Source organism: Balaenoptera physalus (assembly GCF_965194825.1).
Source record: "Balaenoptera physalus genome assembly, chromosome: 18".
In the NCBI taxonomy this organism is placed as follows: Eukaryota; Metazoa; Chordata; class Mammalia; order Artiodactyla; family Balaenopteridae; genus Balaenoptera; species Balaenoptera physalus.
In genome coordinates this window covers 29,293,997-29,307,536 of record NC_138899.1, presented here as the reverse complement: position 1 = coordinate 29,307,536, position 13,540 = coordinate 29,293,997, and the positions used below count along the sequence as shown (strand labels likewise).

The 13,540-nt window shown below is 36.6% G+C and overlaps 1 protein-coding gene across 13 annotated transcripts in view; it reads right to left on the bottom strand.

Annotated features, from left to right (window-relative positions):
* The window catches only part of MYCBP2 (MYC binding protein 2), a 270,723-nt gene that overhangs the window by 79,941 nt on the left and 177,242 nt on the right, over positions 1 to 13,540 (bottom strand). For 12 of the 13 annotated variants that reach the window (XM_082434738.1, XM_082434743.1, XM_082434745.1 and 9 more), the window contains 5 exons: positions 8,941 to 8,996; positions 5,549 to 5,664; positions 3,405 to 3,502; positions 2,312 to 2,428; positions 1,445 to 1,585 (listed from right to left, as the gene is read on the bottom strand). In XM_082434738.1, coding sequence (XP_082290864.1) covers positions 1,445 to 1,585; positions 2,312 to 2,428; positions 3,405 to 3,502; positions 5,549 to 5,664; positions 8,941 to 8,996 — 528 coding nt within the window. The remainder of the gene's footprint in view (positions 1 to 1,444; positions 1,586 to 2,311; positions 2,429 to 3,404; positions 3,503 to 5,548; positions 5,665 to 8,940; positions 8,997 to 13,540) is intronic. The other variant, XM_082434750.1, reaches the window with a different exon arrangement.

Genomic DNA, 13,540 nt, shown 5'->3' with positions numbered 1-13,540 from the left:
GCCATGGGATTCAGAACTTCAGCACACAGCACACTTCTTGCTCTTCCTTTCTACCTTTGTTTATTCTCTTGCTCTATCTGTGTGAATATCTTCCTCTTCCAAAACCATCTCCTCAAATGAGCAAACAAAGGAATTGGGAAGAAAATTTTGAAGTGGGGAAGGTAGTAAAGATAATATAATCTAATATAATGCCTTATTAGGGCCTTAAAATACACAAAACTCTAAATTGGTCAAAATTTTAAAAATATGCTGTTAATGAAATAAACAAAATGGCTATTATAATTATCTCACTTAAAATATCATTTTCGTAATCCTGAAGAATATTTGGTTACCATAATGAGAGATGGGTTCAAACCATTTAAGGCCAACTTTCGAGCCACAGATGAAAAAAATCAAAAAATCAAAAAAGCAGTAGACCAACACTCTCCAAACTTTCTTTATCACCCATCTATTTGTAAAAAAGTATATAGATAGATATATCTCTCCCCACTGTACATTATAAAACATATACAAAGGAATAGAGAAAAGAATGAAATCAATAAATTTAAATAGAAGTTCTGTTATTTTCTTTCCCAAAGAATCATCTTGTATACACCCCTTTGGAGAACATTACTCTGAACTATTAACGAGAAAAACAAACAATATATTAAATGACTTGATATAAAGAGCTAGTTTTATACACTGATTTTTAAGAAATTCAACTGTTTAAAATACTACAGTTTTTTTAAAATAAAAATTTACCTGTTCTATTTATTAGCAGTGTCATAAGGAATACATTTGATGGAGATGAAAAAGAAAAAAATCATATATTTCTGTTTAAATTATAAAAAGAGCTGTGGGTTCCTATCATATTTAGTGATAGAACAAACTTTTGAACACTCTAAGTATTCTACTGCATCTGTCAAAGAGGCTCAGTGAATTCTCTCAGACACTAAGATTTAACTTCAACCAGAACACTACGGCACCACAAGTCTAAAAATCCACCTTATTTTAACACAGCAGTATCACATGCCAAGAGAGAAAAGATTCAAACTTAGACAACACAGAATTACAAAATGCCAACATACAAAAAATACATTATACATATTTCTGAAATGAATAGTAACACTGAATTCTTAAATTTTAGTTTGGAATTCAATCCAAACAGTATTGTGAATAAGAAAGGGAAAAAAACCCATAACCGCTCTCGTTCCCTACCTCTGTGAAAGGAATTTAGCAGGCCTAGTTTTAATTTACTACCTCCTGCTTGTGATGGACCATAGTAAGTACTAAGGTCCTTAACCTTGCCAAACTCCCTCTTTATTACACAGAAGCTCTCAGAATTCAAGCACTTAAAGTTATTTAGTTGTGGTTTACCTCAGAACTGAGAAGCCTTAATTAAAGAAAGCCCTGTAATGAGGACAGAGTATACCTAGAAAGCTTTCTAAAACCACCTTTCACTTACGTCAACAGGGACCAGAAGACTCTTCCCAAGATGCTGATTAAAAGAGAGGCACCAGGCTTCAGTGTAACCATTCATGTTAGGAACATACTTCTTTATCGTCTCATCGTTCAGCCTCAGCCACACACCATCATCATTGTGGATCTACGGAGTATAAGCAACAGAAACAAGCCACGCCCTCCTGTAACTCCTATGAGGGCAGCAAGGTCCAAAAGGCTACAAAGCAGGCAAATAATGCTGGACGTGGAGATTAAGCATCTAGTTTTCTCTAGGTTTTGAGAGAACCTTTAAGGAAAAAACCAGCAAGGAATGCCAAGCAATATGATAATTCACATGGTGAGATTGTAAAAAACAATGTCACTCAGGAGTAAAAGCACACAAAAAAATCACACTTTAAGAAAAATATTTCAAACATAAAATCAGATGTTTCCCAAAAGAACTTCAGACTTCCTTCCCCTCAATTTAGATTTTCAGAATTGGAAGTTACTTGACTGTATTATTAGAAAAATGTACTGTCCAAAGTTAAGGCAATATAATAAACACATTCAAAAACAAACCACATTTTAAAAATTCAAGAAAAACTGTACTCATTTTCATTGAATCCTTGTACAGGTTCTGACTACCATGTTAGCTGAACTCCTTTTATGCTAAAAATATAATTTTAGTTCCTTTTTTTATTGATAAAGAAAAATGAATGCAATGTTTAAAACTCAATGAACAGAATTTTGAAATTCTGTGAAATGATTTCCCAAACACTACTCAAACTGCTTAAAACACATTCTAACAAACAATTTAGTAAACTTACATTGTGTAAACAATGCAAAAACTTTCTGTCCAAAATTTATTACCAAGTGTTTCCTTACAAATTACCTCATCAATGAAAGTGATGGTTCCATTGACCTTCACTATGCCTATCTGCTCACTCTGAAGGGAAGGGTGGCTTCGGATACGGAGCCCCGCACTGTCCTTGGCCACAAATCTTCGAACCTGAGAAAGGCAAAGACAGACAGGTGAGACGGGAAATCACGGAACAGAGACCTTATAAGTAAGTGGTAAGAGAGAAAATTAAACAGACTTGAAAGTATAGTTCTGAGAAAGTTTCCAAAATTATTTGTAGCTGGTTTCCCTGTGCAAATAACAGTGGTTAATTTATAAAAACAACAAGAGAAAACATTTATAAAAACAACATTTTAAAAAAATGTTGTTTTTTAAAATGTGTAAAAATGTAAATTATTGAAAAAAATAGAAAATTATTAATATACGTTTATAATTTCTTCTCTAAACTTCGAAGACATATGATAAAAAAGAGAAAAGAGCCATTTTTTTCCTTTCAGGAAGGTATATAAATTCTACTATCCATGTTTCTTTTTTAATAAGTAGTTTACTAAAATTCCTATAGTGCTTACTCTTTAGATGTTAGGAAATGAATTTTTTCTTTTAACAGCACAGGATACTTTAACCTTGTCAACTTTATACACTTAATTTCAGTAGACATTTTGTGAATTGTAAACTTTATTTCCTTTTTTTTTTTTTAAAGGGTAGCTTTTATTTATTCATTTGGCTGCGCCAAGTCTTAGTTGCGGCACGTGGGATCTTTAGTTGCGGCATGCAGGATCTAGTTCCCTGACCAGGGATCGAAACCGGAACCCCTGCATTGGCAGTGTGGAGTCTTAACCACTGGAACACCAGGGGAAGTCCCAATTGTAGACTTTCAATAACAGAAAGTACACAAGGCCTATAAATTACTATAGCATTATACAAAGAAACCAAAAAGTACAGGTTCTACAATTGAGAAATGATTAGAATTACCATGAACTATTCTTCAAGTTCATTTAGGAATACCTAGAATTCGAATACTGAAATAAAGTAAAATATGAGGTGTTTGATGGCTACCTTGAAGCATCAATGAAGAAAATTAATAAATCTCAGACCAATTCATGTTCTGATTTCATTCTACCCTAACCTTATTTGGTTGAGGCTCAGTCTTTGGTTTGACCAGCTGAGTTCCTGGCGGTATCATCCCTTTTGGTGGGTCTTTTACTTTTACTTCTAGGCCAGCATCTGTAAGAAAAGGAAGGGAACTGTAACATTTGAGATCACAAGGGAAGGAGGACCCTTAAACCTAACTTAATATACGCTCACAGGCTATTTTAAACAATTAAAACAAATATCTGAATTCTGTCCTTTTAAGGTGATTAATATTTAATAGCTAAGAGAGAAATATCTGAAAAATGACCTTAAGATTCCAAAGGGGTGTCTCAGGGGTTCATGGAAAAGAGGGGCTATAGAATATGTAAAATAATACTGAAAAATTCAAAATAATAAAAAAGAAACCCTCGTGTGATCAAACGTTATCTCATAACAACCAATCAGAACACTACTCATCATCTATACCAATCATCTCCTGAGTAACAGGCAGCACAGCATGGTGTCCAAGAGCTGGGCTTCTCATGTTAGACTTGGCTGTTCCCACATCTGCCACCAACTGTTTGACTCTCTGTGCCTCATTTTTTTAATCTATAAAATAGGGATGAGAATAGCACCTATCTCACTGAGATGCTGTGAGAATGAAATGATTTTTAAAATATATATAAAATATATAAGGTATGTATAAAAATTTTTAGATATATATTAAATGCTATTATCATCCTCCTTATTCTAATGTATTATTATCTGTCCTTGACTTCAGTCAAGCAAGATCCTAGTCTACTAACAGTTTGGTCACCTTTGGAGAAAGCTAAGTTAAGAAGGTGGGGAAGAAAATGAATGATTCTAAGTAACTATGAATCTTTTTCTTCAGTGTCTTTCCAGAAAACAAATATAAGTGGATTTTTCTTATCTACTTTGTATCAGTTTCCTTTACCCGCTACTAGCCAAGAAGAAACCATTCTTGACTATCTCCACTTTTGAACTGCTGTAATTTGTGCCCCTTGCACGTCACTACTTATATTCTACTTCATGTGATTTTGTTTGCCTGTTTTATCTTGCAGTCATCAGTAAGTTGTCAACACTTGCCAGGAACTGTCTTACCTAGAACAACGTTTTGCCCAGAACCAACGAAAGTTTGCTGAACTAAAGGCTTTAAAGATATGCTGAAATAAAAGAGTGTAGCAAAGGCTGCCACTAAAGGTCTCTAGGATGGTATAGATGAATCTAATATATCTGATCCTATACTTACATTAATGTATATTCTATACATCTATGGTTACAACAATGTAAAGTACCTCTTTATCTTCACTGTAAAAACAAACTACTTAAAAGTTTCCCAAAGGGTATTTTGGTGGAATGTTAATCAGTATTACTTTTATCTCTAACCTGTCTCCTCTTCCCTACATGTAAGGGTCTCATGATAAGGATTAAACAAATTTAGAGAGGATTCTTAATTTCAAGATATCTTTGAATCCCAAATATGATAATATGAATTGTATTAATGTCTAAGATGAGACTACAATATATTGGGCTTTCTAAATCTGCCTGATCATAGGAACCCTTTTGCTTGAGGAGCATTAGGAAAGACAGTGTTATAAGGAATTCATATTGATAAACACTTATTAGAGCTTTGTTGTCCTACTGTTGTCCTATTATACGGATAGTTTAAAAATAAATAAAAGAGAAAGATTAATGCCCAAAGGAAAAGCAATATATTTTTCAAAGTTAGTGGTAGGTTAAAAAAAAATTCATCCTTTCGGCAAGTATTTATCGAGCAGCCATCATGCGCCAGGCACTGAGCCAGACTGGGAGATCCAAAGATGAAAGAGGTGTCTGCTCACAGCCAGGAAGGGAAGACAGACGTACCACGGGGTAGGGAGGCGAGGCATGCACACGGTTACAGTGCAGCGTGGAGGAGATCGAACCGGACCAGCCACATCAGGGAACGCAGGGAAGGAACCATGAGGGCTACAGCGACCCATAAGTTATTACCACATTTTAAGACCTTAAGAACGCACGAATTGAGTACTCATTATAAAGGAGGGTATGAAGCCCCCCTAAAAGTTATGAAATCTGTCCATGTCTGTGATACATGTTAAAGGGCAAACTAGAACAGAAAGAGGATTTTGATTCTAGTTCTTTGCACTAAGCAACTCACAACTTAAAAAAACAAAATACCTATTTCAATGCCATCGATTGTAACATGAATGGTGTAGAGTCCAATAGCCCCCGGAGTCCAATTTGCACAGTAAGTGCCATCGTTATTGACACGAATCAGCATATTCTCACTGGGTCTGAAAGGAAATAAGATGAGTACTGCAACATTTACTTTTGGTTAAACAGGTGACATCATCATTAACATGTATCAGCAAACATAAAATTTCTGATTGTATTATCACAATGAATAGCAATCCTACTGTCATCGCATGTTTTCCTACTCTCCATGATTGAATTTACTTTTTCCTCCTCACCTCAAACCTCTAGCACCACTCTTCCTCACTCTCAGCTGATCATGACCTCATCACTTTCTTCAGTGAAAAACAGAAGCAATCAGATACAACCTCAAAGTTGCAATCAGATTAAACCTATTTTCCTCTACCTCCTGTTACAATGGAAAGAGTGTCCTGGGTCTTGTCCAAAGCCAGCCCCTCCATTTGTGCTGTGAATCTCATTCCATCAGCACTTCTGTGATGCAGTTATCTTGCTCTCTCTCATTCATCATCAATTTCTCCCACTTATACTGGATCATTTCTATTTCTATACAAACAAACTCAGAATCTTCCATCTTAAATACCTCCCCTTGATATTACAGCCTTCCCTAATATGGTCTTATATCTTTTTTTCCATTTACAGCAAAACGTATCTAAAGAATTACCTACAATCACTCTCCATTTCCTCATTTCCAATTCTCTTCCAAAGCTTATTATCCTCACTAGGCTTTTGCTCCCAACACTTCATTGCAATTGATTATGTCACAGTCACCAATGACCACCACGTCCCCAAATCCAATCATTGCTTCTTCGTCCTCAGCAATCTCTCAGTAGCATTTGATAACAACCGACAACTCCTCCTTTCTTGAAAAACCTTCTTTTTGCCTCTGCAACATTCTTCTGGTTTTTCTTGTACCTCACCGGCCATTCTTTCTCAGTGTTTTGTTGGCTCTCCCTTTTCTGAGCACCCTTTAACTTACGGAATGCCCCAGGATGTGGGTCTAGATCTTCTTTTTTCTTTCAGTGTCATCTCTCTAGTTGATCAGTCATCCATTCCTCAGTTTTAAATACCATATGTATAAAGATGACTCAAACATTTATTTCTCCCCTGAATTTCGAACTGGTATTTCCCGCTGCCCTGGAAATATCCCCACTTGCATAACTAAGAGGCATCTTGGCATCTCAATTTTAATATACCCAAAGAAGATTATTATTTCCTCCTCACCCCAGCACCCAGCAAAACAAAAAACTCATGCTCAATTCTCAGACTTTTTGATCCTCATAAAAATCATGAAACCAGGGGTCAGTAACATTTTATGTAACGGTATTTTAGTCTATTGCGCCAAGCAGTCTTTGTCACAACTTTTTAACTCTGTCACTGTAGTGTAAAAACAGCCACAGACGATACATAAGCTCATGAGCAAGGCTGGGTTCTAATATAACTTTACAAAAACATGCTTGGTTGGGTCTGCCGGCCAATCTTGGCAAACCCCTCTTCTGCTGGATAATCTATCCTGCTGCTGAAGCTGAAGAAACTTACATTCACTCTTGGATCTTCTCTTTCCTTCACCTCCCATTTCATCGTAGCAGCAGGCTGTTGGCTTCACCTTCTAAGTGTATCCCAAATCCATCCACCCCCTCTTCATTTCCACCGCTAAGGCCCTTCCACCGCTAGTCCAAGCCACCTGAGAGTCTCTAACTCATCTCTCTATTCCCACTCTTGCTCCCCTGAAATTCATTCTCCAGAGAGCAGTCGCAATGATCTTTTTAAAACTATAAATCAGATTATATCACTCTCCTGCTTAAAGCCCTCCAAATAAATTTCTTACAAGAAAACTCAACCTTAACACAGCTTACCAGACCCTATGTAATATGGCCATCATCTGGTTCTCTGATCTCATCTTCCACCATTTTCTTTCCTGCTCACTATTCTCCAGCCCTGCTTTCTGTTCCTCAAAGACATCAAGCTCCATCTACCCCAGATTTTCTCTTCCTAGATTGAACTTCCCCAAATCTTTACACAACCAACTACCATCTAGCTCTCCACTCAAATAACGCCTCCTCAAACAGCCCTCCCCTGTCATCCAATACTTTGGTGACCTATCCCCTCCCCATCACTCTCTATCAAATACCCTTATTTATTATTACTATGTAGTTTACTTATTTATAGTTTGTTTCTCCACAGGAATGTATCTGCCATGAGAACCAGCACCTTCTCTATCTTGTTCATAGAGGTATCCCAGTGCCTTCCATACAGTAGATGCCTAATAGTATTTGCTGAATTAATAAAGGCATTCACTTTGACAAGAGACTTTTAAAATTAAGTTTAAAATGCCCAATGCATAGAAAAACCTATTTACTGGCAAATGGCCAATTTGTTCTTATTTAACATGCTATAAACCTACAGAGGCCATATTTAGTTTACAAAAATCATATGCTTCCACTGAATGGACATTTTGTAACTAAAACTAAGCCAGAGACAAAAATGCTACTTCCCTATTCCTAGACAAAGATACATTCTCAAAACTTCGCTATTTTGACAGAACACTTTCTAGATTGTGCATTAAAACTCTACTTTGCATACGTATCAGAGTAAAGTCATAGTAACCTGTTAATTTCTAATAAGTCATTGATACATGATAAATACAAGTACTTATGCTGTTTCAGATTCACTTCGGAGCTTTTTCTAAATTCTATGGAGGTGGTCTGTCTAAAGTACAATCCATCTAATAAGTTTTTCCAAGCAACTGTTTTAAAAAGTACTTCTCCTAACAAGCAAATAAAATAGTAAGCCAAAAAATCTGTTTCAGAAAATCTGCTTCAATCTGGAGTTAAAAGAATTACCCAGGGGCTTAAAAATAAAAGACTTCATAACTGAAAATACAAATACAACATACACTGAAATCGCTCTGCCACTCATTAGGTGAAGGAGAGAGGGAAACAAAAAGAGAAAAAACAAACTAACCAATGCTTTACAAGCCAATTTATATACTTTTAGATACTAGTTATTTCTTTATTACCTTAGTATTATGTAACATATTGGCAGTACTACAGTTCAATATAAATACATTCTACCTGTGAATCTACACATTATAAAACCTGTCGTAAATCTCTACCAGGGGATATGGGGATATATGTATACATATAGCTGATTCGCTTTGTTATACAGCAGAAATTAACACAGCATTGTAAAGCAATTATACTCCAATAAGGATGTTAAAAAAAAAAAATCTCTACCAGGAATTTTTAAATCCTATAAAATATTTACTTATAGAAAATAAAGTTGGAATGCAGGGTGATCTTAGTTATAAGCAGTTGACAACACATGTTTTGGCTACGCTTTGAGAAAACGATCCTCACCTCTTAGGAGTCGGTGATGCAAAACGCAGTTCTTCAAATGAGTAATTTTCATAAACCTTTAAGAAAGAGATGAGCAAGAATCACAAAATCATTAGAAACACTGTTAACTACCGCACTGATAGAACATTCAATAAATGGTGCTGAGACAACTGGTTATCCATACAGGAGAAAAAGAAAAAACTCAATTACCTACATCACACCATTTACAAAAATAAATTCTAGGTGTGTTAAAGACCTAGATGTAACAAATAAAACATCAACAAATTCAGAAGAAAAAAAAAGATAATATGTTTTGAGCACATTAAAATTTTAAATTTCTCCAAAACAATGACACTATAAAGAAATGGCAAAGTTAAGCCTTCACCTGGAAGAAGGGGATTCGTAATTCATTTAACCTTAACGGTATATGAATCCATAATATATACAGAACAAATCAATACAAAAGACAGAAACAACACAAAAGAAAAGTGAGTAAAGGCAAGTCACTGAAGAGGGAAATCTGAAAGGCCAATAAACATTTGAAACATTTGAAACATTATTCAACTAGACTGGGGATCAAGAAAATGTAAATTAAAACAACAAGATGACCCTATCACAGTCATCAAGTTGTGTTGGTAAGAACCAAATGCTGGTGAGAACATGAAGTACCTAGCATTTTGATACATTGCTCATGGGCATATAAATTTTGGCAATATTTAATATAGCTGAAGACAGGTATGTCCTACTATCCAGCAGTTCCACTTCTAGATATATATCTTAGAAAAACTCTTGCTCGTGTACAAAAGGGGATATATACGAGGATGTTTATTTCAATATAATTTATAGTGAAAAAAACTAGAAACAACCTAAATGCCCATCAGTAGGGGAATGAACAAATTATGGAACAGTAATACACTGGAATACTTCAAAGCAGATAAACTGAATGCACTACAGCTACATGACTAGACCTTAAAAACAATGTTGGACAAACACTGGCACAGTGATAGGTGCATATGATACCATTTTTATAAACTCCTGAAAAATACACAAAATTCTAAATACTATATTCCTTATAGATTAATTTGTACTCAGTAAAATACAAAAAATGTATCTGGGGAAGAAGAACCATTAATTACCTTCAGGACAGGGGTTACCTCTAGGGAAGGGATGGGAATGGGTCCAGGGAGAAGGGTTTACAGAGGGCTGCAATTGTACTGTTAACAATCTGTTTCTTAACAGAAATAACAAAAAGATCTGAAAAAGTCTGGTGAAATGTAAAGATAAGAATGGGTTGTAGGTACATGAAACTTGTCACATTATTTCCAATATTTTTATATTTCTGCAGCAATTCCAAATTAACCTCTCAAGGTTCAGGTAAAGTTCTCCAATTGCTCATTCATTTCTAACTACTACTATACTTACAGCAAAGAGAAGCACACCCACACCACTCACAAGCCCCCTTCCTTCGCCCCACCCTCGCTATTTTCATGAAAGTGATTTCTAGAAATGACCTAGCTTCTGTCACCTACTAAAAAGTTACAAATGAGGAAAATGCAATTTAAGGGTAAGTCTAACAAGATTACAAAGGTGTTAACAGCAGGAAAACGCAAGTTTCCAGATTCACAGTACAATGGGTTTTCTACTACACCAATGTCCCTCAAATACATATTATTCTATTTAATAATGAAAGAATAGATCATATCTCACTTTTACATCCTCCACCAAATTTAGTTCACTACTGGGTAGCACACGGTATCTGTGAATGGTTGATATAAGAGAATCCCCTTTCCTGGAATGTGAATTAATATGTCAAAGAGAGAGTTTGGGAATGGTATTCTGTAACTGCCTTAACCTGGGCCTCTCAGAACATTCCTGAAATACTGAATTCAGTTCTGGTAACTAGATTTTCAAAAGAAATTATACAAATCTAAGTATGTTCATAGGAAACTAAAAGAATAATTAGGGAGGTAGGGAGTCCAGAAACTAAATCTCTTAAAAAAAAGTTGAAATGAATGAGAATATTTAGCTTCAAATTCTTTAATCGTGGACAACTCATCCAAAACTCTAGCTTTTCAGTCCCTTTATTTCTTCAACCTCAATAATCTCAACTTCAACTTTGTTTCAGCCACTCGTACCAAAAGTCACAGACCTGTGATGTTACTCAGAACTGTTCAACCTCTGATATCAAAATAAAATGGCCTGCTCCTTTCTCTGCCTCCATAACTTCACTTCCTCTTCATCGACAAATTAATCAAATGACTATGCCTCTAAAGCTGCTCCTGCCAAGATCACTGATCACTGCTAGATCCTTTTCAAGACTTCACTCTGCAGCATAACATTGTTAACCCATCTTAAACAGCTTTCTGTGACTTTCAGGACATGGCATAAGGTAGTTGGGGGAAGTAGGAAAATCAAATCTGGAACCATCGACTGTCACTGTGTGTCCTTGGGCAAGTTATTCAACCTCTCTGTGCTTCAGTTTCCACATGTGTAACATGGGAATAAGAAACAGTCATTCATAGGGTTGTTATGAGGATGAAATGAGTTGCCATATGCATCATGGTGGGAAAAGTGGCAAAGGTAAGAGCTGGTGTCCTAGTTTGTACTAGCCCTTTGGCTAGTATTCTTGCCAATGTTGTTGTTTCCGTTTTCATTTCTTTCTTTTTTTTTTTTAAATATATCTATCTTGTAAATCAATATTTCTCAAAGTATAGCTTTTGAACCTGAATCATTCTGCATATTTGTTTTATACGTGAATTTTGGAACCTCTTTTCAGACCTACTGAATCTAAATCTTTGGATGGTAGGAAAATCTCCACTTTAAATAAGCGCTCCACGGGGTTTCCCTGGCAGCGCAGTGGTTAAGAATCTGCCTGCCAATGCAGGGGACGTGGGTTCGAGCCCTGGTGTGGGAAGACCCCACATGCCGCGTAGCAACTAAGCCCGTGCACCACAACTACTGAGCCTGTGCTCTAGAGCCCGCAAGCCACAACTACTGAGCCTGCGTGCCACAACTACTGAAGCTCGCGTGCCTAGAGCCCATGCTCCGCAACAAGAGAAGCCACCACAATGAGAAGCCCGTGCACCGCAATGAAGAGTAGCCCCCGCTCGCCGCAACTAGAGAAAGCCTGCGCGCAGCAATGAAGACCCAATGCAGCCAAAAATAAATAAATAAATTTATTTTAAAAAGAAAAATAGGGGCTTCCCTGGTGGTTCAGTGGTTGAGAATCCGCCTGCCAATGCAGGGGACACGGGTTCGAGCCCTGGTCTGGGAGGATCCCACATGCCGCGGAGCAACTGGGCCCGTGAGCCACAACTACTGAGCCTGCACGTCTGGAGCCTGTGCTCCGCAACAAGACAGGCCGCAATAGTGAGAGGCCTGCACACTGCGATGAAGAGTGGCCCCCGCTCGCCGCAACTAGAGAAAGCCCTCGCACAGAAACGAAGACCCAACACAGCCAAAAATAAATAAATAAATTTATTTTAAAAATAAATAAATAAAAATAAGTAAATAAGAGCTCCAGATGATTCTGATGTGGACAAATGTTTGAGAATCACCAATATTGATGTTCCTCAGGACCCCGTCCTGGAACTTCCCTCTCCTCTCACCACGTTAGATAGAAATCATCTGTTTCCATAATTTCATGAGTAATACAAGTACTGATGATTCTCCAATTCTTTTCTTGAGGTAAGACTGTGATCACTTCAGGTTTGTAGTTCCAACTTCTTTTTATATATCTTCACATGGATATTTCAGAGATATCTAAAACTCATCACATCAAAAGCTGAATCTGTTATCTTCCTCAACCAAACTCTGCCCCTTCTCCAACATTATCAATCTCACTACTCAAGCTCAAAATGTGAACTCCATTTTTTATTTCCTACCTCTTTCTCTTTACCTCATACCCATTAGCCACTAAGTCTTATCTATCCTAAATATCTCTTGAATCTACCCTAATTGACAACTCACTAGTCCGAGGGATCAGTATATCTCACCAGATTAAGTCAACAGTCTCCTAAAGAGACTTAAACCAAACCATGTCTCTTCATTATCCTCCCAACTGCATTCTCCATATTCCACCATGATCTTTATAAAACACAAATGTAATCATGCCATTCCTCCAACTGAAAGCCTTCAATGGCTCACCACTGCTCTCTGAAAATAGCACAATTCCTAACTTCTATTTCAAATAACAACCATCTTGATAATTTAGACTAACATTGCCTCTAAAGATAACTAAAAAAGCTGGACAAAAAAAATTTTTTTTTGAAATCTGTCTAAAGGCACCGAAGAGCTAAAAAGCCTAAGAAGTAAGAAACCCAAAGAGATGAGCCTGGCATTTGGAAGAACCCAAAGTTAAAGGGGGCCTAGGTAAACTCTGAATCCCTGAAGGGCTATGTCCTAGGAGTACTGGTAAATTGAAAATAGACAAGTACTTTTGCAGGAAATGAAATCCAGTTTCCAAACATCTCAATCTCTGACTGAATTAACTTGATCTACAACTGGAAACCTCTCTAGACTTCTGCCAAAAATGAATGAAAATCCTCTTTGTAGGAAAATAACATTATCCTTAAAAAAACATTGCAAGTTTGACGTCTATCAACAACTCTCTAGACCTGTG